The 23,277-nt window shown below is 41.8% G+C and overlaps 2 protein-coding genes across 5 annotated transcripts; one reads left to right on the top strand and one right to left on the bottom strand.

Moving 5' to 3' along the window:
• Nucleotides 1-413: 413 nt before the first annotated feature.
• On the top strand, nt 414-4,622 carry tdo2a (tryptophan 2,3-dioxygenase a). Of its 2 annotated transcripts, none has more exons than XM_014199209.3 (12): nt 414-502; nt 674-779; nt 964-1,054; nt 1,319-1,389; nt 1,729-1,856; nt 1,977-2,163; nt 2,273-2,380; nt 2,498-2,609; nt 2,727-2,784; nt 2,876-2,955; nt 3,124-3,214; nt 3,337-4,622. In XM_014199209.3, exons 1-12 carry the CDS (start codon nt 471-473, stop codon nt 3,488-3,490), a joined length of 1,218 nt encoding a protein of 405 aa, XP_014054684.1. In that variant the 5' UTR covers nt 414-470; the 3' UTR covers nt 3,491-4,622. The 2 variants fall into 2 exon arrangements, with proteins under 2 accessions (XP_014054684.1, XP_014054683.1); XM_014199208.3 differs by having other exon boundaries at nt 425-508.
• On the bottom strand, nt 3,963-13,978 carry ctso (cathepsin O). Of its 3 annotated transcripts, none has more exons than XM_014199182.3 (8): nt 13,653-13,973; nt 13,261-13,366; nt 12,943-13,022; nt 12,239-12,406; nt 11,915-12,036; nt 6,874-7,037; nt 6,498-6,590; nt 3,963-4,211 (listed from the first exon to the last, which is right to left on the bottom strand). In XM_014199182.3, exons 1-8 carry the CDS (start codon nt 13,863-13,865, stop codon nt 4,177-4,179), a joined length of 981 nt encoding a protein of 326 aa, XP_014054657.1. In that variant the 5' UTR covers nt 13,866-13,973; the 3' UTR covers nt 3,963-4,176.
• Between the last annotated feature and the right edge of the window lie 9,299 nt (nt 13,979-23,277).

Raw genomic sequence — 23,277 nt, 5'->3', positions numbered from 1 at the left:
TATTATGTCCGTAAAATGTATATAGCATGTATAAGCTCGAAGTAGAAGCCTATGTGTTGTTGTCCATTAGTTTACTCCAATTAGGGGAGGGGTGGTAGGGTTAGGGGAAAATAATAAAGGAAAATATATTTTAAAAATATCGATATTTTAGATATTTACCAAAAAAAATGGAAATGGTGCAGACAATTGCATTGATGGAAGCCACAATCTTTATGCAATATTAAAGCTGATTCAATTACATTGATAGAAGCCACAATTATATGCAATATTAAAGCCCCCCCCCCCCATTTGGATGGCGCAAAAGGAGGTGTGCTGGATGTTGAAATATGCCAATAACATGACGTGGTGACGTGGTGTAGTGGTGACGTGGTGTAGAACCCTTAAATACCTGGATTTTCATAGAGATAGTTTTATTAAACCAACGGAGGAGGATCAAATCTTTACTTTCATTTTGGATCATTTGGATAACAATGAGTGGTGGATGTCCATACTTCGAGAAAAAGTACTTGTATGCAATCATTATTGCATTTCAAATTCTTTTTTTAGTCATATGTTTGTGACATTTCAAAGACATCATATAATTGAGCTGAATGCTAAATAAATTATCTTTATCATTATTATGATTTGTATGACAGCTAATCAATGCCAATACATGTGTATTTTCATTCCCCAGGTTATTCAAGAGCAAGCTGCATCTGAATGAGGAGGAGGCAGATGACTCTCAAAAAGGAATTAACGAGGCCAGCAAAGGTGGCATCATTTATGGTGACTACCTTCAGGTAAAGCGTTCTCTATCTTCATCTAACTTAATCTTCTACAAGGTTTCTGACATAGTATCTTTGTCTTCTGCAGATGGAATATATACTCCAGCCCTTATAGGCTAACATAAGGGGTGGAATGGAAGTACAATTTTAATTTGTGTTAGCTGTAGTACTAAATGTTATTTGTTTTGTTCCATTATAGCTTGACAAGGTTGTGACGGCCCAAGTTCTTCAGAGTGAACTGAAAGGGAACAAGATCCACGATGAACATCTTTTCATTGTCACCCACCAAGGTGAAGTATGTTTGTGGTCAAATATCATCAAGATTTGAGAATCAATAGAGGAATTGTAATCATAGTATGCATGCATGCCCTTAGGTTCCATTTGAAATCCAGTCAATTCAATAAATTAATCTAACCTTTTCATTGTGGTTGCACCTAATCCTGGAAGACTTGAATAGCAATTCACTACCAACTTTCCATCAACAAATGACCAATTTAATTTAATTGCAAAGGTAGGACATTATGATTAATATAATTTTTATTATTTTATTTCAGCATATGAACTCTGGTTCAAGCAGATTCTTTGGGAACTGGATTCAGTGCGAGAGATTTTCATCAGTGGACATGTAAGTACCTCAGAAAGCAAGAGTACCCTGACAAACATTTCAATCCGAGCAATGTGTTTGTTTTTTCTAAATTAAAGGTACATTCTAGAAATTAAAGTTGATATTGTGTACATCAAGTTGTGGCTTGAACTGAACATATAGTTCGTAAATGATTAAAATACAATACGAGTCAATGTTTTAACTCATTAAACCACAAAATATAAACAATGTCAATGACCTAAACCTTTTTTCGTGGGTGTTAAGCGGTGTGCTTCTTTCTGTCCAATACGGTCCAATTGCAGCACTCCTAGAAGCCAAAAAGTTATAGAGCTCATCTTTAAAATGGTCATGCTTCACCAGGTTCGTGATGAACGCAACATGCTGAAGGTCAACACCCGCATACATAGGATCGTTATGATCTTCAGGCTGCTGGTCGACCAGTTCTCTGTGCTCGAGACAATGACCGCCTTGGACTTCTATGACTTCAGGTAAGCCCCATAGTTAACCCATGGAGAACCTTTAGCTTATATAAATCTTTGTAAACCTTTAACCTCATAAAATGATACCCTCTTTACAATTGTAACACTCATTACTCGTGTGTGTTGTAGAGAGTACCTGTCCCCTGCCTCCGGGTTCCAAAGTCTCCAATTCCGTCTGTTGGAGAACAAGATTGGGGTCCCTGACAACCTGAGGGTCCCCTACAACAGGCGTCACTACAGGGACAACTTCAAAGGACATGAGAGTGAGATGCTGCTCAGTTCTGAGAAGGAGCCTTGTCTGCTGAAATTGGTAGAGGTGTGTGAGAAGAACTAAAGAAAAATGACTGAAAAGTATGAAAAGAGATACTGTTTGAATACTTGATATCATATTAGTATTGAGTAATACTGTTTGTTGTTCTATTCAGAAATGGCTGGAAAGGACCCCAGGTCTTGAAGGCAATGGATTCAACTTTTGGAAAAAACTGGAAGCCAACATCTTTGAAGGATTGTGTCTTGAGAAAAAGAAAATCGTGGTATGGGCTGTTTTAAAATAATCAAGTACCAAAAACTTGCCACAACATTACTTATAAGGTTACATAAATATAAAATAATCTGATCAAAAACTATGATCGTATTTGTCCTTTTGGCAGAAAATGCCAGACTCTGAGGAGAAGGAGGAGATGATGGAAGAGCTGACGAAGCAAAAAGAGCTCTTCACTTCTCTGTTTGACATCAAAAGACATGAGCATCTTTTGAGCAAAGGTGAGTACCTGCATCCAGGCTGAGCATCTAACACCAACTGCCTCAACAATTCACTACCCATAATTAGTTGAAAACTACAGATCCCAGGTCTAAGAAACCATCCTGTTGTTTGGCCAGGTGAGAGACGGATCTCCTACAAGGCTCTCCAAGGAGCTCTGATGATTTACTTCTACAGGTAAGGAGGGTTCCTTACAGTTTAGGCAGGCTTATGTTGGTCACCATTTGAGACGCCATTATTACATTGTGGATTGTTCTGATATTTTTAGGGAGGAGCCCAGGTTCCAGGTTCCCTTCCAACTCCTGTCCAACCTGATGGACATTGATACCCTCATGACAAAATGGAGATGTAAGTTACATCCAAAGACATATTGTATGTAAAGAACAGTTACAGGTGTCTACAGGTGTCCCTTACACCATTTGTATTTCGCACTAGATAACATGCTTTCAACTGTCTAGAGTATCATTGATCTGGAAGACTTGAAATAACAAGTGTAATATTCCTCCTGTGTCTCAGACAACCATGTGTGCATGGTGCACAGAATGATTGGTAGCAAAGCAGGCACTGGAGGCTCCTCTGGCTACCACTACCTGCGCTCTACTGTCAGGTATGTCATATATGATTAGCTATTGAAATAAACCAGATCCAAAGCAATCCAGGGTTACTGTCAAGCACATGCTCTTATACCCCTTCAAGGAGCTAAGTAGGTGTTCGTTCTCTCTCACACAGTGATCGCTACAAAGTCTTTGTGGATCTCTTCAACCTGGCCACATTTTTGATACCTCGACACTGGGTGCCCAAGCTGGACCCCAATGAGCACACGTTTCTGTTCACTGCAGAGTACTGTGACAGCTCCTACTGCAGTAGTGAGGATTCAGACTAGAACCTGTTAACTGTCGAAAGTGGTCAGTTCAGATGGAGAAAAGGTGACAACGAAAGGGAGACTCTTTAAACTATGAAGACACACTAGACCCAGGGAGCATTATATAATATATATAAAATATAATTTATTTATAATGGGACAAGTAACATAGTATATCATCCTAACCACAAACTGACTGCATGTATATATTGTTTATATAATTATTTAGTGTTTATAAAGTATATTGTTTATATAATATTGTGCTGTATTTAAAGTAAGAAAGAATTTGATCTATGTACATAGCCTAATGAATGATAATCATGAACCGACCCATGCACTTTGGGTTATTCTGAATGTGTACCCTAAAGAAGTCATCTTTTTTAGAGTAATATGTTTTTGTACAGTACTTCGATATTGGTGCATTGAGTGTTTTTATGTGATGTCAGAGAAATGACCTGTAGACTTTGTTCAACATATAAAATGAGCACAGGACTGCAAAGAAATATATTTTATTGTATCAGAAGAATATAAAATGTATCGGTCTCAATAAACATATAGTATTGAAAAGGTTCCCTGAAAATGACTTTGACCTCCATGGGAATCGTCTTGAAAATAATTCCTTCTAGAGTTGATTGAGAATTTGGCAGTACTGAACCAATGAATGAATCCCTTTAGAAAAAACATCAACGTCACCATGGCTCACACAGTCACAGGAAGACAGCAGTCACAGAGTCGGCAATACCTACAGAAAGGACAGGAATGGGGAGATTTGACATGGAGCTATAACTTTAAAATGATTGACAAGGCATTTCCACAGCAAATCATTGATAGTCACTCACTGCTTATGAAAACGAATTCCTCCAATAAAGAAGGACTGATTAAGATGAGCCCATCACAATGTCTACAGTGTGAAGGAGACTGTGGCTCAATCCCTGCCAGTCATGCAGGAGGTAACGTGTTAAATCATCACCTTGTGACCTGTCATCAAGGCAAAGGGTGCCTGCTTTGAATAATCTAAAATATATTTTGATTTGTTTAAAACTCTTTTTGGTTAATACATGACTCCATATGTGTTATTTCATAGTTTTGATATCTTCATTATTATTCTACAATGTAGAAAATAGTAAAAAATAAAGAAAAACCCTTGAATGACTAGGTGTGTCCAAACTTTTGACTGGTAATATATATAGCCTTGAGGTGTGTTGGGTCATTGTCCTGTTGAAAAACAAATGATAGTCCCACTAAGCGCAAACAAGATAGGATGGCGCATCGCTGCAAAATGCTGTGGTAGCCATGCTGGTTAAGTGGGCATTGAATTGTAAATAAATCACAAACAGTGTCACCAGCAAAGCATCCCCACACCTCCCCCTCCATGCTTCACAGTGGGAGCCACACATGCGGAGATCATCCGTTCACCTACTCTGCATCTCACAAAGACACAGCGGTTGGAACCAAAAATCTCAAATTTGGCCAGCATCCCAGAGTTGCCTCTTCACTGTTGACATTGAGACTGGTGTTTTGCGGGTACTATTTAATGAAGTTGCCAGTTGAGGACTTGTGAGGCGTCTGTTTCTCATACTAGACACTAATGTACTTGTCCTCTTACTCAGTTGTGCACCGGGGCCTCCCACTCCTTTCTATTCTGGTTAGAGACAGTTTGTGCTGTTCTGTGAAAGGAGGAGTACACAGCGTTGTACGAGATCTTCAGTTTCTTGGCAATTTCTCACATGGAATAGCCTTCATTTCTCAGAACAAGAATAGACTGACAAATTTCAGAAGAAAGTTCTTTGTTTCTGGCCATTTTGAGCCTGTAATCGAACCCACAAATGCTGATGCTCAAAAATACTCAACTAGTCTAAAGAAGGCCAGTTTTATTGCTTCTTTAAATCAGCACAACAGTTTTCAGCTGTGCTAACAATTGCAAAAGGGTTTTCTAATGATCAACTAGCCTTTTAAAATTATAAACTTGGATTAGCTAACACTGTGCCATTGGAACACAGGAGTGATGGTTGCTGATAATGGGCCTCTATACACCTATGTAGACATTCCATTAAAAAAAAAAATCTGCCGTTTCCAGCAACAATAGTCATTTACAACATTAACAATGTCTACACGGATATTCTGATCAATTTGATGTTATTTTAAATGGACAAAGATGAGTTTTTCTTTCAAAACCAAGGACATTTCTAAGTGACCCCAAACTTTTGAACGGTAGTGTACATCCATATCTATATAAATGTCACACTATGAGATTGGAATAATACTGGGAAATTGTGAAAATTATGATAATGTCCTTTTAGTGAAAGAGCTGTTTGAAAAGACAGACTGATATTTCAGCCTGTTTTGGTGGGATGGAGTTTGCCCTGCCTGGTGACATAACTGGGCATTAAATGAGTTAGACCAATAAGAAAGAGTTCCAAACTGCTCCGCCAACAACAGCTCATTTTCAGTGTTCCCGTCCCCACTGAGACCACAGGCCAATTTGTTCTTAACTGACTTGCCTAGTTAAATAAAGGTTAAAAAAATTAAAATACCAGACACTTCTCAGACAAAATTCTTGTTTGAGAAATTGGTGAAACACTCTTTTCATGCCACTTCAATACCAAAGATAATTTTCCGTAGCAGGTTAGGAGAATTTTTCGGAGCCAGTTAGGAGAATTATGGTAAGGTTAGGAAAAGGGTTAGCTTAAATGCTCAACCTAAACTGCTACAAAAATCATTTATCATCGAAGTGGTGTGAAACGAGTGTGTCCCTGAGAAATTGCTCATTGCTAAGCAGCTATTTTTGATTATTTTTGACAATTTTAATTGGAAACAATTACAGTAAGGTAGTTAATCGTTCCCCAGAAATGATTTGATACTGAGATAAAAAGAGCTGCATTGGACCTTTAAATGAAAAGCGCTCAGAATATAAAACATTGAATTGACATTATGCTTAGGCAACAGGTATCACCAAACAAATTCCGGGACAATGTTGCATCAGGCAGTGTAAACAGTATACTGTAGATGTAAACAAGTTCAAACTCACCACAAACATTGCCTCCCATTTTAATATAAACATAACCTTCGTTACCCCATGACGTTCCCCATGAGTTTTGTACTATCCAGTATGGCACGTCACCTGAAACAGAGGGTACAATGTTTAGAATGTTCAGTCACACAGTATGGACACTGCTGTATTCCATGCATATGAAACTGGCATCATATCAAAACGTAGTAATAAAATGTAAAAAATAATGACAGAATTCACATCAACTACAAACTTTGTGTGTGTGTTGTTTGTGTGCGTCTTGTGTGTATTTTTCTTTGCTTATTTGTGTGTGTGTGTGTGTCTGTCTGTCTGTGTGTGTCTGAGTATGTGTGGGCACCCAGTTGAATGCATATTTAGTGAGTAAATGGAATACCTGTGGTGTCGTAACCAGTGACCAGCACAGCATGGTTGGCATGGTGGCAGGAGCAGTGGTGCTGCATGATGCCACCCAGATAGTCCTGCCAACTGATGGCATCCACAGTCACAGCCAAGGGTCCCCACTCCACCAACCTGCCCATCATAGCCTCCTCATGCCCACTAGAGAAAACATCACAGGCACCCCACCGGGCAAAGATATCAGATCAACATCCACTTTTGGTTGATGTTTAATTGAATGAATTGTCCAAATGTAATTTCAAAACCATTTGTTGATTTGTGGTAGACATCTGGGTTAAAAAGAGACCAGTCAGGATTCAATCAGATGGTGGATTTGGACAATGCACCATATAAAAGGAAATTTCCTATTGAGCAGACGTGCAGTGTTTACTGTGAATGTGGTCTCTGCAAACAGAGGAATATTGCCTTTGAAATGTCCATTGTGGACTAAGCGCGATCGGATTGAATCCCAGCCAAAATGAGACAAAACCTGTGACTGTTGAAGCATTAAACCACTTAGCCTCGTTAATGCGTCATTACTATGCCCATACAGTAGTAGGTTAATCAGGGATCAAAACACTATCTTGAGCTTGGACCATTTTTTCTGACCACATAACCAGACTACTACAAACACCTTTAACCAGGGCTCAGAGTTCTTCCTGGTCGGGAAAGTATGAGGGAGAAGGGAGCAACGCTAAGCTAGAAAACCATTAAGATAGCTGTAAAAACATTTACATTTACATTTAAGTCATTTAGCAGACGCTCTTATCCAGAGCGACTTACAAAATGGTGCATTCACCTTATGATATCCAGTGGAACAACCACTTTACAATAGTGCATCTAAATATTTTAAGGGGGGGGGGGGGGGGGGGGGGGGGTTAGAAGGATTACTTTATCCTATCCTAGGTATTCCTTAAAGAGGTGGGGTTTCAGGTGTCTCCGGAAGGTGGTGATTGACTCCGCTGTCCTGGCGTCGTGAGGGAGCTTGTTCCACCATTGGGGTGCCAGAGCAGCGAACAGTTTTGACTGGGCTGAGCGGGAACTGTGCTTCCTCAGAGGTAGGGGGGCCAGCAGGCCAGTGGTGGATGAACGCAGTGCCCTTGTTTGGGTGTAGGGCCTGATCAGAGCCTGAAGGTATGGAGGTGCCGTTCCCTTCACAGCTCCGTAGGCAATCACCATGGTCTTGTAGCGGATGCGAGCTTCAACTGGAAGCCAGTGGAGAGAGCGGAGGAGCGGGGTGACGTGAGAGAACTTGGGAAGGTTGAACACCAGACGGGCTGCGGCGTTCTGGATGAGTTGTAGGGGTTTAATGGCACAGGCAGGGAGCCCAGCCAACAGCGAGTTGCAGTAATCCAGACGGGAGATGACAAGTGCCTGGATTAGGACCTGCGCCGCTTCCTGTGTGAGGCAGGGTCGTACTCTGCGAATGTTGTAGAGCATGAACCTACAGGATCGGGTCACCGCCTTGATGTTAGTGGAGAACGACAGGGTGTTGTCCAGGATCACGCCAAGTTTCTTAGCACTCTGGGAGGAGGACACAAGGGAGTTGTCAACCGTGATGGCGAGATCATGGAACGGGCAGTCCTTCCCCGGGAGGAAGAGCAGCTCCGTCTTGCCGAGGTTCAGCTTGAGCTGGTGATCCGTCATCCACACTGATATGTCTGACAGACATGCAGAGATGCGATTCGCCGCCTGGTTATCAGAAGGGGGAAAGGAGAAGATTAATTGTGTGTCGTCTGCATAGCAATGATAGGAGAGACCATGTGAGGATATTACAGAGCCAAGTGACTTGGTGTATAGCGAGAATAGGAGAGGGCCTAGAACAGAGCCCTGGGGGACACCAGTGGTGAGAGCGCATGGTGCGGAGACAGATTCTCGCCACGCCACCTGGTAGGAGCGACCTGTCAGGTAGGACGCAATCCAAGCGTGGGCCGCGCCGGAGATGCCCAACTCGGAGAGGGTGGAGAGGAGGATCTGATGGTTCACAGTATCAAAGGCAGCAGATAGGTCTAGAAGTATGAGAGCAGAGGAGAGAGAGTTAGCTTTAGCAGTGCGGAGAGCCTCCGTGACACAGAGAAGAGCAGTCTCAGTTGAATGCCCAGTCTTGAAACCTGACTGATTAGGATCAAGAAGGTCATTCTGAGAGAGATAGCAGGAGAGCTGGCCAAGGACGGCACGTTCAAGAGTTTTGGAGAGAAAAGAAAGAAGGGATACTGGTCTGTAGTTGTTGACATCGGAGGGATCGAGTGTAGGTTTTTTCAGAAGGGGTGCAACTCTCGCTCTCTTGAAGACGGAAGGGACGTAGCCAGCGGTCAAGGATGAGTTGATGAGCGAGGTGAGGAAGGGGAGAAGGTCTCCGGAAATGGTCTGGAGAAGAGAGGAGGGGATAGGGTCAAGTGGGCAGGTTGTTGGGCGGCCGGCCGTCACAAGACGCGAGATTTCATCTGGAGAGAGAGGGGAGAAAGAGGTCAAAGCACAGGGTAGGGCAGTGTGAGCAGGACCAGCGGTGTCGTTTGACTTAGCAAACGAGGATCGGATATCGTCAACCTTCTTTTCAAAATGGTTGACGAAGTCATCCGCAGAGAGGGAGGAGGGGGGGGAGGGGGAGGAGGATTCAGGAGGGAGGAGAAGGTAGCAAAGAGCTTCCTAGGGTTAGAGGCAGATGCTTGGAATTTAGAGTGGTAGAAAGTGGCTTTAGCAGCAGAGACAGAAGAGGAGAATGTAGAGAGGAGTGAGTGAAAGGATGCCAGGTCCGCAGGGAGGCGAGTTTTCCTCCATTTCCGCTCGGCTGCCCGGAGCCCTGTTCTGTGAGCTCGTAGTGAGTCGTCGAGCCACGGAGCAGGAGGGGAGGACCGAGCCGGCCTGGAGGATAGGGGACAGAGAAAATCAAAGGATGCAGAAAGGGAGGAGAGGAGGGTTGAGGAGGCAGAATCAGGAGATAGGTTGGAGAAGGTTTGAGCAGAGGGAAGAGATGATAGGATGGAAGAGGAGAGAGTAGCGGGAGAGAGAGAGCGAAGGTTGGGACGGCGCAATACCATCCGAGTAGGGGCAGAGTGAGAAGTGTTGGATGAGAGCGAGAGGGAAAAGGATACAAGGTAGTGGTCGGAAAATTGGAGGGGAGTTGCAATGAGATTAGTGGAAGAACAGCATCTAGTAAAGATGAGGTCAAGCGTATTGCCTGCCTTGTGAGTAGGGGGGGAAGGTGAGAGGGTGAGGTCAAAAGAGGAGAGGAGTGGAAAGAAGGAGGCAGAGAGGAATGAGTCAAAGGTAGACGTGGGGAGGTTAAAGTCACCCAGAACTGTGAGAGGTGAGCCATCCTCAGGAAAGGAACTTATCAAGGCGTCAAGCTCATTGATGAACTCTCCAAGGGAACCTGGAGGGCGATAAATGATAAGGATGTTAAGCTTGAAAGGGCTGGTAACTGTGACAGCATGGAATTCAAATGAGGAGATAGACAGATGGGTCAGGGGAGAAAGAGAGAATGTCCACTTGGGAGAGATGAGGATTCCAGTGCCACCACCCCGCTGGCTCGATGCTCTAGGGGTATGCGAGAACACGTGGGCAGACGAAGAGAGAGCAGTAGGAGTAGCAGTGTTATCTGTGGTAATCCATGTTTCCGTCAGCGCCAGGAAGTCTAGGGACTGGAGGGTAGCATAGGCTGAGATGAACTCAGCCTTGTTGGCTGCAGACCGGCAGTTCCAGAGGCTGCCGGAGACCTGGAACTCCACGTGGGTCGTGCGCGCTGGGACCACCAGGTTGGAGTGGCAGCGGCCACGCGGTGTGAAGCGTTTGTATGGCCTGTGCAGAGAGGAGAGAACAGGGATAGACAGACACATAGTTGACAAGCTACAGAAGTGTTGTTTCTTGTATTATTGTCTCCTGTGTCTTTAGAGAACTGTTTCACTTTGATATCCTTTTTCTTCTGTCCTGATTTTCTCTTTCTTTTCTTCTGTTAACTAGATATTCTTTGTTGTTCTTCGTTAGCTAGCTAGCTTCTTCCAAAAGAGTCCCTAGCAACTGCTTAGCAACTGGTAAACAATTCAGCTAGCTAAGATAACTACAATTTTATGAAAAATTGTTATTTTTCAAAAGCCTATCTTCTTTGTTTGTTGCTTGTTTTTTCTCCTATTCAGTCTTGCAGTTTTCTTTTGCTTTTTTCCAATGTACTTCACTCTAAAAACCATGTAAATTTCAATATTTGTAGGAGCTCATTTTTCAGCTGCTGCTGCTCAAATTGGAGTTCCGGAACACAGAAACAAAACTAAAGAGGAGTAACAAAAAAAGCTAGTCCGAACCCAGGTTAAAGAGGTTCACCAAGTTAAAAGATGCATGGACCAATAACAGCACAGTGAAATACCTTCAGCAGTGTACCTGTGTAAATAAGAATGTCCCTATTCAGTGACCATAAACATCACATTGTTTTGAGTCAGCAGTGATTTCACCCACAATGCACCTTAACCACAGGAATAAGTTAGTACATGTCTGAATATACAACAGGATATGAGCGTCGGGGACACAGCGGCAGGAACCTCGGTGTTAATGACCCGTCTCTGTCCACAGCATGTTTGTCTGGTAAACAGTGATATTGCATCTGAATCGCAACCACCTTTGAACCTTTGGTGCAGTACTTAATGAAAACATACTACTGCTGCTAGCATTGCACCCTCACTACATTTTTTACATTTTAGCTATTCATGGAACACTCTCATCCAGAGCGACTTACAGGAGCAATTAGGGTTAAGTGCCTTGCTCAAGGGCACAGACAGATTTTTCACCTAGTCGGCTTGGGGATTAGAACCAGCGACCTTTCGGTTACTGGCCCAACGCTCTTAACCGCTGGGCTAACTGCCTCCCTGAACTTGGGAATATACTGTAAAAGAGTCCCTGCTCTATCGTGAAACATTTCCTGAAAGAACATTGGGGTATTTGTGCTTAACTTGTACAGACGGTCTTGTTTATATGCAACTATACGACTGTGCTATATGCCAAGTCACAGTCATATATGACTCAACATAAAAAAGGTGTTGACACTCTTATACCTGTAATCATGGGCAGCAAAGTCCTTCACCAAAACACCATCATGTGACTGAGAAAATAAATGGCAAATTCCAGTCTCGGCCTTATATGGGTATTCTGACTGTTTCACCAACTTAACCCTAGTCTGAAAGAAAAGGACAGGGAGAAGCACATTCAATGCATGTGTATGCTACATGTAAAAATAATTTAATGTTGAATATCTTGTTGATTAAAAGGTATACAGTAGTAGTCTAAAAGTGGAAATCACCATCACTTATAAATAATCAATGACAAACATTTGGTATTACAGGAAATGCTTAAAAGGCCTCAGAAAAACCTATCTGGACCTGTTTCAGCCAGCTCAAGGCCCTGGTAATGGAGCCTCCATTGCAGCCCTGGTTCTTGTAGGAACAGTCAATGACTTGTTGCACACTGAGCTGTTTAAATGGCTGGCCTGATTTGGCATAGACTGACTCTATGGCGCCCACAACACTGAACGCCCAGCAACCTCCACACTGCAATGAGAGATACTGGGCATTCAAGCATCGGCATTTAACATTATAGGAGACATTAACATGAAAATCTAAATATCCAAATAAATTGTTAATATACTTTATAACAAATAGAGATAATATGTCAGCAATATGTGATTTGATGTGGGATGTGTGGAATTTATGCAGTATGAAGATTTCTTATTATGATAACAATGTCCACGTGTCAAAAGATGGATAGTAAGACTATAAAATGGTTCTCCACTGCCATCTACTGACTGTAGTGGAAATGTTCAACAAAAAAGCAAAGTTACTGTGATAAGTCTCTCATATCAGATGTTCGCAATAGCCTGGGGACAAGGTTACGGTGACACAACATAACACCTACATACATGATTGTCAAGAGGTTTTTTCTTCATAGAAGTTAATACAAAGTGAGTTTTTTAACTTCTATGAGGAGAAAACCTCTATAGACAGAGTTCAAAGTCAACTTCAATAAGGAAGTGTGTCACCTTGAAAAGACAGGTATGTTGATATTTTAAGGAAAAGGAAGCTCTTACTGCTTGTTGATTCTGTACTGATCCGACTGCAGCCTTGACCCTCCAGTCAAACTTGGCAGGCAGTCCCTCTGTCTTCAGTCCTGAGTAGGGAGGGACTGTTTCAGCTGTGGCAGTCAAATACAGTTCTGTAGAGAAAGTCCAATTACATTTCAGTGTTCAAGTTGGCTATAGCGATCTTCTTCCAGTTAATGTGGTGTTTGGCTAGCCTCCATGTTTACTTTGGTTTAAATATCAAATTAATAATCAATACTAACCCAGTCAATCAGTTTTGATCACTGGGAAACAAATACATTCGTTTTTTTGTGTGCATATTATTACCTCTGAATTCATGTATTGATAAATCCGAGAACTGGTTAATGCCATATTTTGCTGAGTCTTTGTCTGTTGACAATGAGTTCAGGTATGCATGCCTTTTGATGGAATTCTGCAACAGACCACGATGTCACTGTACATGTCACAGTAGGCTAACTCTCAAGGCATTTCCAGAAGGTAGAACAATAGTTTTACATCCCACTTAATTTATTTGTTACTTGACAAACATATTTCAAAACGATAAACCTACAGTATATCCATCCCTCTTCCTACGCAAACACGTCAGTCTCTCTTCTGACACAGTGCACGCGCACAGCTGCAACTCCCCACCTCCGGGGCAAATACAGTTTCATTCAACTAATAGAAATACGAAAAAGCCATAACACCGGCAGGCCTACCTTAAAATAAGATCTGCGCCGATGATAACAATCGCTGTGGAGTTTATAATTCCGATGAAATTGTTCCCTAAACGACTCGAAATCAACATCAGTGCCTGCAGAGCAGTTGGACTTCCTGATAGTTTTCCAAACGCCACTACAACGAGCAACATCGGGAAAAGTAAGTATGCCTAAGTTTAGGAGGAACATGAGAAACAATGTAACACCCGTCATTTGACGTGAAGGACAAACGACATTGTAGCCTAAAATATATACGTTTTAGCTCAATTTCCTCTTAGCCGTCTCCGTTTTTCTTCTTCTCTGAGTTCAATTCAGGAGACTAGACCTACACCTTTACACAGACAATACCGCCACCTATTGAGTTCATAGATATTATGGATTTAGTGGACAATTGGGCCATAATAAATGATGTAACGTTACAAATTAAGCATATAATCAAAAAAAGTATAATGACAAATTGTATGTATTCCACCTGGATTGATATGGACATTAGATGAAGGTAGCCTATGGTTTTCTGGCAAGAGTCTTCTCCACTTGAGGGCGGTTTAGTACCATTAATGCAAGCACTATTATCAGAAGTCTAAGAACATGTAGTGTAGCCTATGTACAGTATGTATCCTATAGGGTGGTTGTGTAAGTGTAGATAAGTGAAAATGAAATCAGCATGCACATTTTTATAGACTCCCTTTGTTTTTGTCCTAGCTGGTAACCAAGTCTATTTTATTTTGAGTCCCAAATCATGTTTTTTTTTTTTTTAATGACACACAGCCTAGGGGTAGGCTATGTCACTGTTTTTGAATCATACTTTGGTAGCCTATATCTAGCATCTCGGATGCTCAGTATGTTTTGCACCAGTTCAATTAAATGTTAGGCCGTACTGTTCCATGAATAAAATATGTTATTTCCCACTGTAGCCCAGTCTACATCTTCTCCATCTTATTGTTAATTTAGGGCCGTCCCATCTTTTCCATTTTTAAAATAGGAAATTGCATTAATGTCAAAAGGTTTTCTGCACGGCTTGCCTTCATAATTGCTGCAATTTGTTTGCTCTCCACTTTTACCATTCATAGGAGTCTGTAAACCCAGATAACAAATAGATGAATATTCTTTAGCCAAGTGAACAACCGTGTCGTCCTCCAAAAGTCAGGACTCAGCAATAACTTGTATTAAAATGTTAACCTCCTCTCTGATAGGGTAATGGGAAAGTAGAGAACTTGTTACCGTGACACCCATAGGCAATTTATCCCTAGTTGCAAAATAGTGAAGTACTGTATGCCCCCACCAGGGGCGCAACTTTGGTTTTAGAAGTGGGGGGGACATAATTATTATGATTATATATATATATTTTATCCAGTCAGATAAACAATCCAAACAGCCTACCCGACCTCTCGGATGCGTCCGCATGGTCCTAAAGCACACAACTGCCTTGTTTTGTATCACATTGAAATGCTAAAACTGGGGGGGACAAAAATGCAATTTCAGAATGTGGTGAATGTCCTCCCTGTCCCCAGTGAAGGTTGCGCCCCTGGTCCCCACCAAACCACTCTCCATCATCAATAGCTTCAGATGAAGACTGTGGGTGCATGACAGTTTTTTCTCAGAAATGACCTACATGTTCTTGCCTCGTGAGTTGATCTTATTGAGAGGGAGCCATCAGGTCCCAGAATGGTGTAGACAGGGCAAGAAAGCATCACTGTCTTGAACATTCTGGTGCCACAAATTATTTACATTTCAATAGCTATGTATTCAATGAAGTGTTGTTGTCAGCTTGTGTTATTATATCAACCTTCTAATGACATTCTTTTGTGTAGTGTAGAATAGATTATTTTGTGTAGTGTAGACTAGATGCTGTTGTGTGGTATAGACTAGATTCTGTTGACTCTTGGAAACGTGCGTGCGGGCGGGCATACTTGCATGTGTGTCTGTGCACACATGTAACTTTAATTGTGTTGGGGCAGTTGAGAGACGAGACAGGTAATGGAAAACAAGAAGAGGCTCCACGGTGCTCTGTGATCTTTACCCTGTCCCCACAACCTCCGCCTGGCCGGGACACCAGGACCGCACATCAGTAGCACCTCATTGCTTACCTGAGAGGCTACCACTGTGATGTGACACACAAGGAGAAAGAGGGGGATGAAGAAAGGGTGTGAGAGGGGTGAAAAGGTCAACAGGAGGTGTGGAGTTGGGAGCTGACAGACTATGTTCACCTTTTCACCTTCACCCCTCAAACACAAACACAGGCATGCGCACGTACGTACAAACACACTTTTTTACTAAACTCCCTATGGTGTGACACATCCATGCAAAAGTGGCAGTTATTTGTGTGGCCTGTATTTAACCATGCAAACACCCAAACAGTGCAAGAACTGTTTCATTCCAAACTAGTCTGAGACCTTCTGTCAAGTTGACGTCACATTGTATGCCCTCTTAAAAGACTCCCGACCTCGTCACCTGCAACACCAGAGCCCCGACACTTAGATGTTTTACAGCTCAACGTTTGAAAATAACAAACTCATTATGTTAGTCCCTGACACACATATGAATGCACACACACACTCTCTCTCTCCTTCCCACCCTTCACTCTGACAAATCTCTCCCGACCATCCCAACATAAATCAGACATACTCACCATCCAGCTACATGGCTGCATAATAAAGCTTCCCGCTTGGCTCACCCCTTAATTCATTGTTTGTGTGTGTGCGTGTGTGCTTTTATGTGCTTGTATGTGCGCGTGTTTGTGTCGCGATGTACTCAGCATACTTAGCCGCAGTTACTTAATAAAAGCCCATTTTATCTCAGCAGACGGCAGCGTAATCAATTTTTTATGAAGTGAATGGTGAAATAAGGTTATGTCTTGGGCAAGTGAAAGAATCAAGAGGCTATGCTCTGTTTGAAAGGAACATTACACAAGAAGTTTGTCATTTACTCAGTATTTTATTAGCATTAAATATCAATCCAGATAATTGCTGAAAATGAAAAGTTTAGATTATACATAGGAATACCATTGATATAGGGCGTCCATACGTGCCTGGGGATGGTATGTACCAGTTCCCTGCAGATATTGCTGAGGTTATGACTGACAAAGTGAGAAACTGCTGAACATGAATATCACACCTCGCCAGACATGGATTGAGTCAAATCAGCAATCACTTAACAGAAGAACACAGTTTATCATGTGAAAGTGAGTGTGGAAGGCTGTGTGAAACAAAAGTGAAATCTACTCCGGGGGTGGTGGAGCTGGGCTGGTTGGTTGAACCATGTTAGAGTTGGAGATGGGTTGCTATGCAACTGTGATTCAAAAAGTCCATGCTGCAGTCAGGAGCCCTAAGGCACGGAGAGCACGTTTCAACAACTGCATCGGCTGGTGTGACTTGAAGTAACGACAGCTAAAGATTGGACTTACACTTCAAATGTCAACTTTTCACAAACTTTTTTTTTATTCACTGTTGTTCCTGTTTTATATCAAAACAGATTATTGACTGTGAAAATCAAGAGGAGAATTGCAAGTTGATAATGGTTATATTGAATGTCTGATATAAATACGCTGACATATAGAAACAATGTATGAAGAAACCACCTTGAGTTTCACCTGTGAAACTATTGGTCCTTTATCTTGGTTGTATTGACTTAGGAAGTATATATCCCTTTTCAAGTTTTCCTTCATAAGGATGTGATGTAACAGTACTGTGATGTCAGATGCAGATGCCCCCTTTTAGATTTGTGGATGCCGTGCTAAGCTCCCTTTATTTATTCACTTATTCATCCTTCTACACACACGCATGCAGGCAGACAGGAACACACACACACACACACACACACACACACACACACACACACACACACACACACACACACACACACACCCCACACACCCCACCTTTTAAGGTCACAGGGAATTCCCAATCTCCATGTAGCCCTACATACAGTATAATGTGTATATTTAATACCATTGAGGAATGCAAGTATACAGGGAGCGATTTGATTATTGTACAGTGGTTAATTTAGGGGGCCGAGGGTCTGGCGAATGAATGGCGGCACACATGGCCAGCTGAGGGAGGAAAATGGATAGCAGCAACACCACCAGCGACCTTCCCTCCCCACCTCTCTCGACACCTCAAGAATGTGCTTCTTGTTCACCCTCTCGGCTGGAAACATCCTGGAGAACGACGTTTCATCTATGTAAACGTTCGAGGTCACGCAACTACCACCACCCCAGATAGCCTGGGGGAAATTGATCACATCAAACAACCAGTCTCACTCCACACACACACACGTACACACACAGGTACACACACACACACACACGTACACACACACACACGTACACACACACATACACCAGACCTTTAATTGGAGACTGAGGCCTTTTGGGAAAAGGGTCACCTTAATGGGGAGGGCAGGGGCTCTGGAGATAAGGTTTGAACTTACATTATCAAGTCGTGTGGCGTGCAGCGATGTAATGACTAGTGAAGGCGGAAAGGCACCCTAAACCACCTCTGTGTTTAATGTGATGCCTCTCTGTCACACGCTGGCTGAGGTGGGAATAGGCTGAAGTTGCCCTTAGACAGTGATCTTGGGTCAGTTTTGCATTTCTCCCACATGGTTAAAGGCCCAGTGCAATCAAAAATGTGATTGACCTGTGTTTATACATATACAGTACCATTCAAAAGTTTGCCAATTAGTAGGACACACCTACTCATTGGCAACAGTGAGAGGCGACTCTGGGATGCTGGCCTTCGAGGCAGAGTTACTCTGTCCAGTGTCTGTGTTCTTTTGCCCATCTTAATATTTTATTTTTGTTGGCCAGTCTGAGATATAGCTTTTTCTTTGCAACTCTGCCGAGAAGGCCAGCATCCCGGAGTCGGCTCTTCACTGTTGACGTTGAGACTGGTGTTTTACGGGTACTATTTAATGAAGCTGCCAGTTGAGGAAACTAGACACTCCCTCTAATGTACTTGTCCTCTTTCTATTCTGATTAGAGCCAGTTTGCGCTGTTCTGTGAAGGGAGTAGTACACAGCGTTGTTTGAGATCTTCAGTTTCTTGGCAATTTCTCGCATGGAATAGCCTTCATTTCTCAGAACAAGAATAGACTGATGAGTTTCAGAAGAAAGTTATTTGTTTCTGGCCATTTTGAGCCTGTAATCGAACCCAAAAATGCGGATGCTCCAGATACTCAACTAGTCTAAAGAAGGCCGGTTTTATTGCCTCTTTAATCAGCACAACAGTTTTCAGCTGTGCTAACATAATTGCAAAAGGATTTTCTAATGATCAATTAGCCTTTTAAAATGATAAACTTGAATTAGCTAACACAACGTGCCATTGGAAAACAGGAGTGATGGTTGCCAATATTGGGCCTCTGTACGCCTATGTAGATATAACATAAAAAAATCTGCCGTTTCCAGCTACAATTGTCATTTACAACATTAACAATGGCTACACTGTATTTCTGATCAATGTGATGTTATTTTAATAGACAAAAAAATTGCTTTTCTTTAAAACCTCTTACATCTAGACGTTCCGCTAGCGGAACACCTGCTCCAATATCCAATGATAGGCGTGGCGCGAATTACAAATTCCTCAAAAATACAAAAACTTCCATTTTTCAAACATATGACTATTTTACAGCATTTTAAAGACAAGACTCTCCTTTATCTAACCACACTGTCCGATTTCAAAAAGGCTTTACAGCGAAAGCAAAACATTAGATTATGTCAGCAGAGTACCCAGCCAGAAATAATCAGACACCCATTTTTCAAGCTAGCATATAATGTCACAATAAACAAAACCACAGCTAAATGCAGCACTAACCTTTGATGATCTTCATCAGATGACACACCTAGGACATTATGTTATACAATACATGCATGTTTTGTTCAATCAAGTTCATATTTATATCAAAAACCAGCTTTTTACATTAGCATGTGACGTTCAGAACTAGCATACCCCCCGCAAACCTCCGGTGAATTTACTAAATTACTCACGATAAACGTTCACAAAAAACATAACAATTATTTTAAGAATTATAGATACAGAACTCCTTTGTGCAATCGAGGTGTCCGATTTTAAAATAGCTTTTCGGTGAAAGCACATTTTGCAATATTCTGAGTAGATAGCCCAGCCATCACGGCTAGCTATTTAGACACCCACCAAGTTTAGCCCTGACCAAACTCCGATTTACTATTAGAAAAGTTTGATTACCTTTGGTGTTCTTCGTCAGAATGCACTCCCAGGACTGCTACTTCAATAACAAATGTTGGTTTGGTTCAAAATAATCCATTGTTATATCCAAATAGCGGCGTTTTGTTCGTGCGTTCAAGACACTATCCGAAGTGTAAATAAGGGTCACGAGCATGGCGCATTTCGTGACAAAAGATTTCTAAATATTCCATTACTGTACTTCGAAGCATGTCAACCGCTGTTTAAAATCAATTTTTATGCCATTTTTCTCGTAAAAAAGCGATAATATTCTGACCGGGAATCTGCGTTTAGGTAAAAAGACGAAAGAAAATAAAGCATGGGGTCGACTCGGGCACGAGCCTGAGTCTCACAGTACTGTGACCAGCCACTATCCAAACGCGCTACTTTTTTTCAGCCAGAGCCTGCAAAGCCACGATTCAGCTTTTTGCCGCCTTCTGAGAGCCCATGGGAGCCGTAGGAAGTGTCACGTAACAGCAGAGATCCCCTGTATTGGATAGAGATAATCAAGAAGGGCAAGAAATTGTCAGACAGGGCACTTCCTGCATGGAATCTTCTCAGGTTTTGGCCTGCCAAATGAGTTCTGTTATACTCACAGACACCATTCAAACAGTTTTAGAAACTTTGGAGTGTTTTCTACCCAAAGCTAATAATTATATGCATATTCTAGTATCTGGGCAGGAGTCATAATCAGATTAAATCGGGTACGTTTTTTATCCGGCCGTGAAAATACTGCCCCCTAGCCATAACAGGTTAAAGGGGAAGTGTTAACAAAAATAAGAAAGTAGCAAGTACTAGGACTACATGGAAATTTGTTTGGAATAGCATTGTGGCAGGCACTAGACAGATAGGGTATGGAGCTCATCTTCACGGTGAAGGATGTTCAACATTGTATTGATTAACAAAATGGCTTAAAAAATGTGAATCATGGATTATTTTTAATCTGTCCTCTGGATGGCAGTATTTCCTGTTTCATCGATAACTCTGTCACAAAGTGCTGTTTTCCATCCCACATAGTTCCCAGGCAGACTTGCATGATTCTGGGAGGAGGGCTCACAGAATATCATGCATCATAAATCTCTGGAAAACATCAAGACATCTACAAACAGATCTCCTGTCAGAGAAAAGTCGTTATCAGTCAAGGGACATGCGTGTTGTGACATCTTCCATATCCACACACTTCATCTTGTCATACTAATCTGATTCTGTCTCTTTTAATTGGATGTAAATGATTACACAATTACCATGCTTCATTCTATATCTAGAGGACTCCTAATATCTCCAGGAGTAATAAGTATCATTTTTGTCTTTATCTGTTGTTTAGTACTGTCTTTTTGCAAGCTAGGGCCATCTACTTGAAGTGCTACCTGTCTTCCCAGTAGCCTACTTGGTGTGTAAACTGCTGAATGCTATTAACTTGTAGATGATTGTTGACATATCAACCAGGATTATGGGGCAGGGCAATTTGTGACTGTTGATGTTTTGGTAATCAGTGGCTGTATTGGAGGGGGAGTGGTTTTTCCTCTCCTAGGCAATCAGCAATTAGTACCGGGAGGTGTGCTCTTCCCCTCTGCAAGGCAATTAGTAATTAGTGTTAGTACTTCAGTCTTCCCTGTATTTTTAGTGGCAGTTGTGTCAGCAGCAGTCTCTTCGCCAAAACTGAAACGGTTCTGCTGAGTTATGAGAGGAAGGTTCCACACCACTCTCTCACTTTAGTATCTTGCCTAGTTTTTTTCAGATTATCTCATTTTGGTCATTTGTAGCTTTGTCAACCATGTGTGTGTTTTCTATAACTGTTTGCTCTTCTCCCTGTAGGCTTTACAGACACTCCCCACGCCTTGGCTGCAACCCATCTAATTTAGTGTACCCTGCGTGCACAACCTAAATCCTTCTCCCTCCTGTCTCCTGATTCTGCTTCTTTGAACCTACTCTCCTCCCTTTCCGCATCCTACAGTTATTCCTCCTTTAAAAGTTGCGAGCTTACACCGCGGGACTTAGAGGTACCCAGCATCACGGCTTCATTGCTCCAGACCACCGCAAGGGGGAGTTAGAGCACTCATTATGCATTTGGGTCCCAAGGTTTTTATATGACCAATCATATCGAGTGGTTCCAATGACGAATTTGACGCTAGCCACCCGTCCCTGGTGACTTTCTTCACCAAAGATAGCTGACAAAACATTATGGTGGAAGCAAATGTAAGTAATTATAACGTCATAACGAGTCAAGCAAAAAAATTACAATTGAGAGGAATATGTTAATGTAGAGACAAACAATTGTGCATATTATTTTGTTATAAAGTTCATTTACGAAAATCGCTATTTTTAGCATTTTTTTTTTCTTCTTCAGTGATAGCCAATACCAGGTGTATCAAACTCCATTATTTGAATGATGCTGTATCTGCGTGTAAATATTACAATTATACACATCAACAGTGTTTACTGTTCCTGGGACATTAATGATTACACATTGTAACTATGCAATAGACTAGAAACATGATTTAACTTCACTAGGATAGGGGGCAGCATTGGGAATTTTGGATGAAAAGCGTGCCCAAACTAAACTGCCTGCTACTCAGGCCCAGAAGCTAGGATATGCATATAATTGGTAGATTTGGATAGAAAACACTCTAAAGTTTACAAAACTGTTAACATGCCTGTGAGTATAACAGAACTCATATGGCAGGCAAAAACCTGAGACAAATCCAACCAGGAAGTGGGAAATCTGAGGTTTGTAGTTTTTTTAAGTGATTGCCTATCCAATATCCTGTGTCTGTGGGGTCAGATTGCACTTCCTAAGGCTTCCAGTAGATGTCAACAGTCTTTAGAAGTTGTTTCAGGCTTGTATTGTGAAAGGGGATCGAATAAGAGCTGTTTCAACAAGTGGTCAAGCTGAAAGACATTAGTTTATTCTCGCACGTGAGCACGACGCTCGTTCTCTCTCCTTTCTAATGACAACGGAATTGTCTGGTTGGAATAATATTGAAGATTTATGATAAAAACATCCTAAAGATTGATTATATACATCGTTTCACATGTTTCTACTAACTTTAATGTAACTTTTTTGACTTTTCATCTGGATTTTGTGCCCGCGCTTTGTGCATTTGGATTACTGGACTAAACGCGCGAACAAAAAGGAGGTATTTGGACATAAAGATGAACTTTATCGAACAAAATGAACATTTTATTGTCTAACATGCAGACCTGGGAGTGCCATCAGATGAAGATCATCAAAGGTAAGTGATTCATTTTAACACTATTTCTGACTTTTGTGACACCTCTCCTTGGTTGGAAAATGGCTGTATAGTTTTCTGTGGCTAGGCACTGACCTAACATAATCGCATGGTGTGCTTTCGCCGTAAAGCCTTTTTGAAATCGCACACAGCGACTGGATTAACAAGAAGTTTATCTTTAATCCTATGTATAACACTT

Source organism: Salmo salar, chromosome 05, assembly GCF_965601325.2.
Source record: "Salmo salar chromosome 05, fSalSal1, whole genome shotgun sequence".
Classification (NCBI taxonomy): domain Eukaryota; kingdom Metazoa; phylum Chordata; class Actinopteri; order Salmoniformes; family Salmonidae; genus Salmo; species Salmo salar.
The sequence above is the reverse complement of the archived record's forward strand: the minus strand, read 5'-3'. Positions and strand labels throughout refer to the sequence as shown.

What these genes read in the sequence shown, in the direction of transcription:
- tdo2a (XM_014199208.3), top strand. Translation starts at nt 471, where the DNA reads ATGAGTGGTGGATGTCCATACTTCGAGAAAAAGTACTT. An exon ending in TTTATGGTGACTACCTTCAG is followed by an intron (nt 780 to 963) that starts GTAAAGCGTTCT and finishes GTTCCATTATAG; the next exon opens with CTTGACAAGGTTGTGACGGC. An exon ending in CTGATGATTTACTTCTACAG is followed by an intron (nt 2,785 to 2,875) that starts GTAAGGAGGGTT and finishes TGATATTTTTAG; the next exon opens with GGAGGAGCCCAGGTTCCAGG.
- ctso (XM_014199182.3), bottom strand. Translation starts at nt 13,865, where the DNA reads ATGACGGGTGTTACATTGTTTCTCATGTTCCTCCTAAACTTAGGCATA. An exon ending in GGCGCAGATCTTATTTTAAG is followed by an intron (nt 13,367 to 13,652) that starts GTAGGCCTGCCG and finishes GGTCTGTTGCAG; the next exon opens with AATTCCATCAAAAGGCATGC. An exon ending in CCTTGAGCTGGCTGAAACAG is followed by an intron (nt 12,037 to 12,238) that starts GTCCAGATAGGT and finishes CTTTTCTTTCAG; the next exon opens with ACTAGGGTTAAGTTGGTGAA.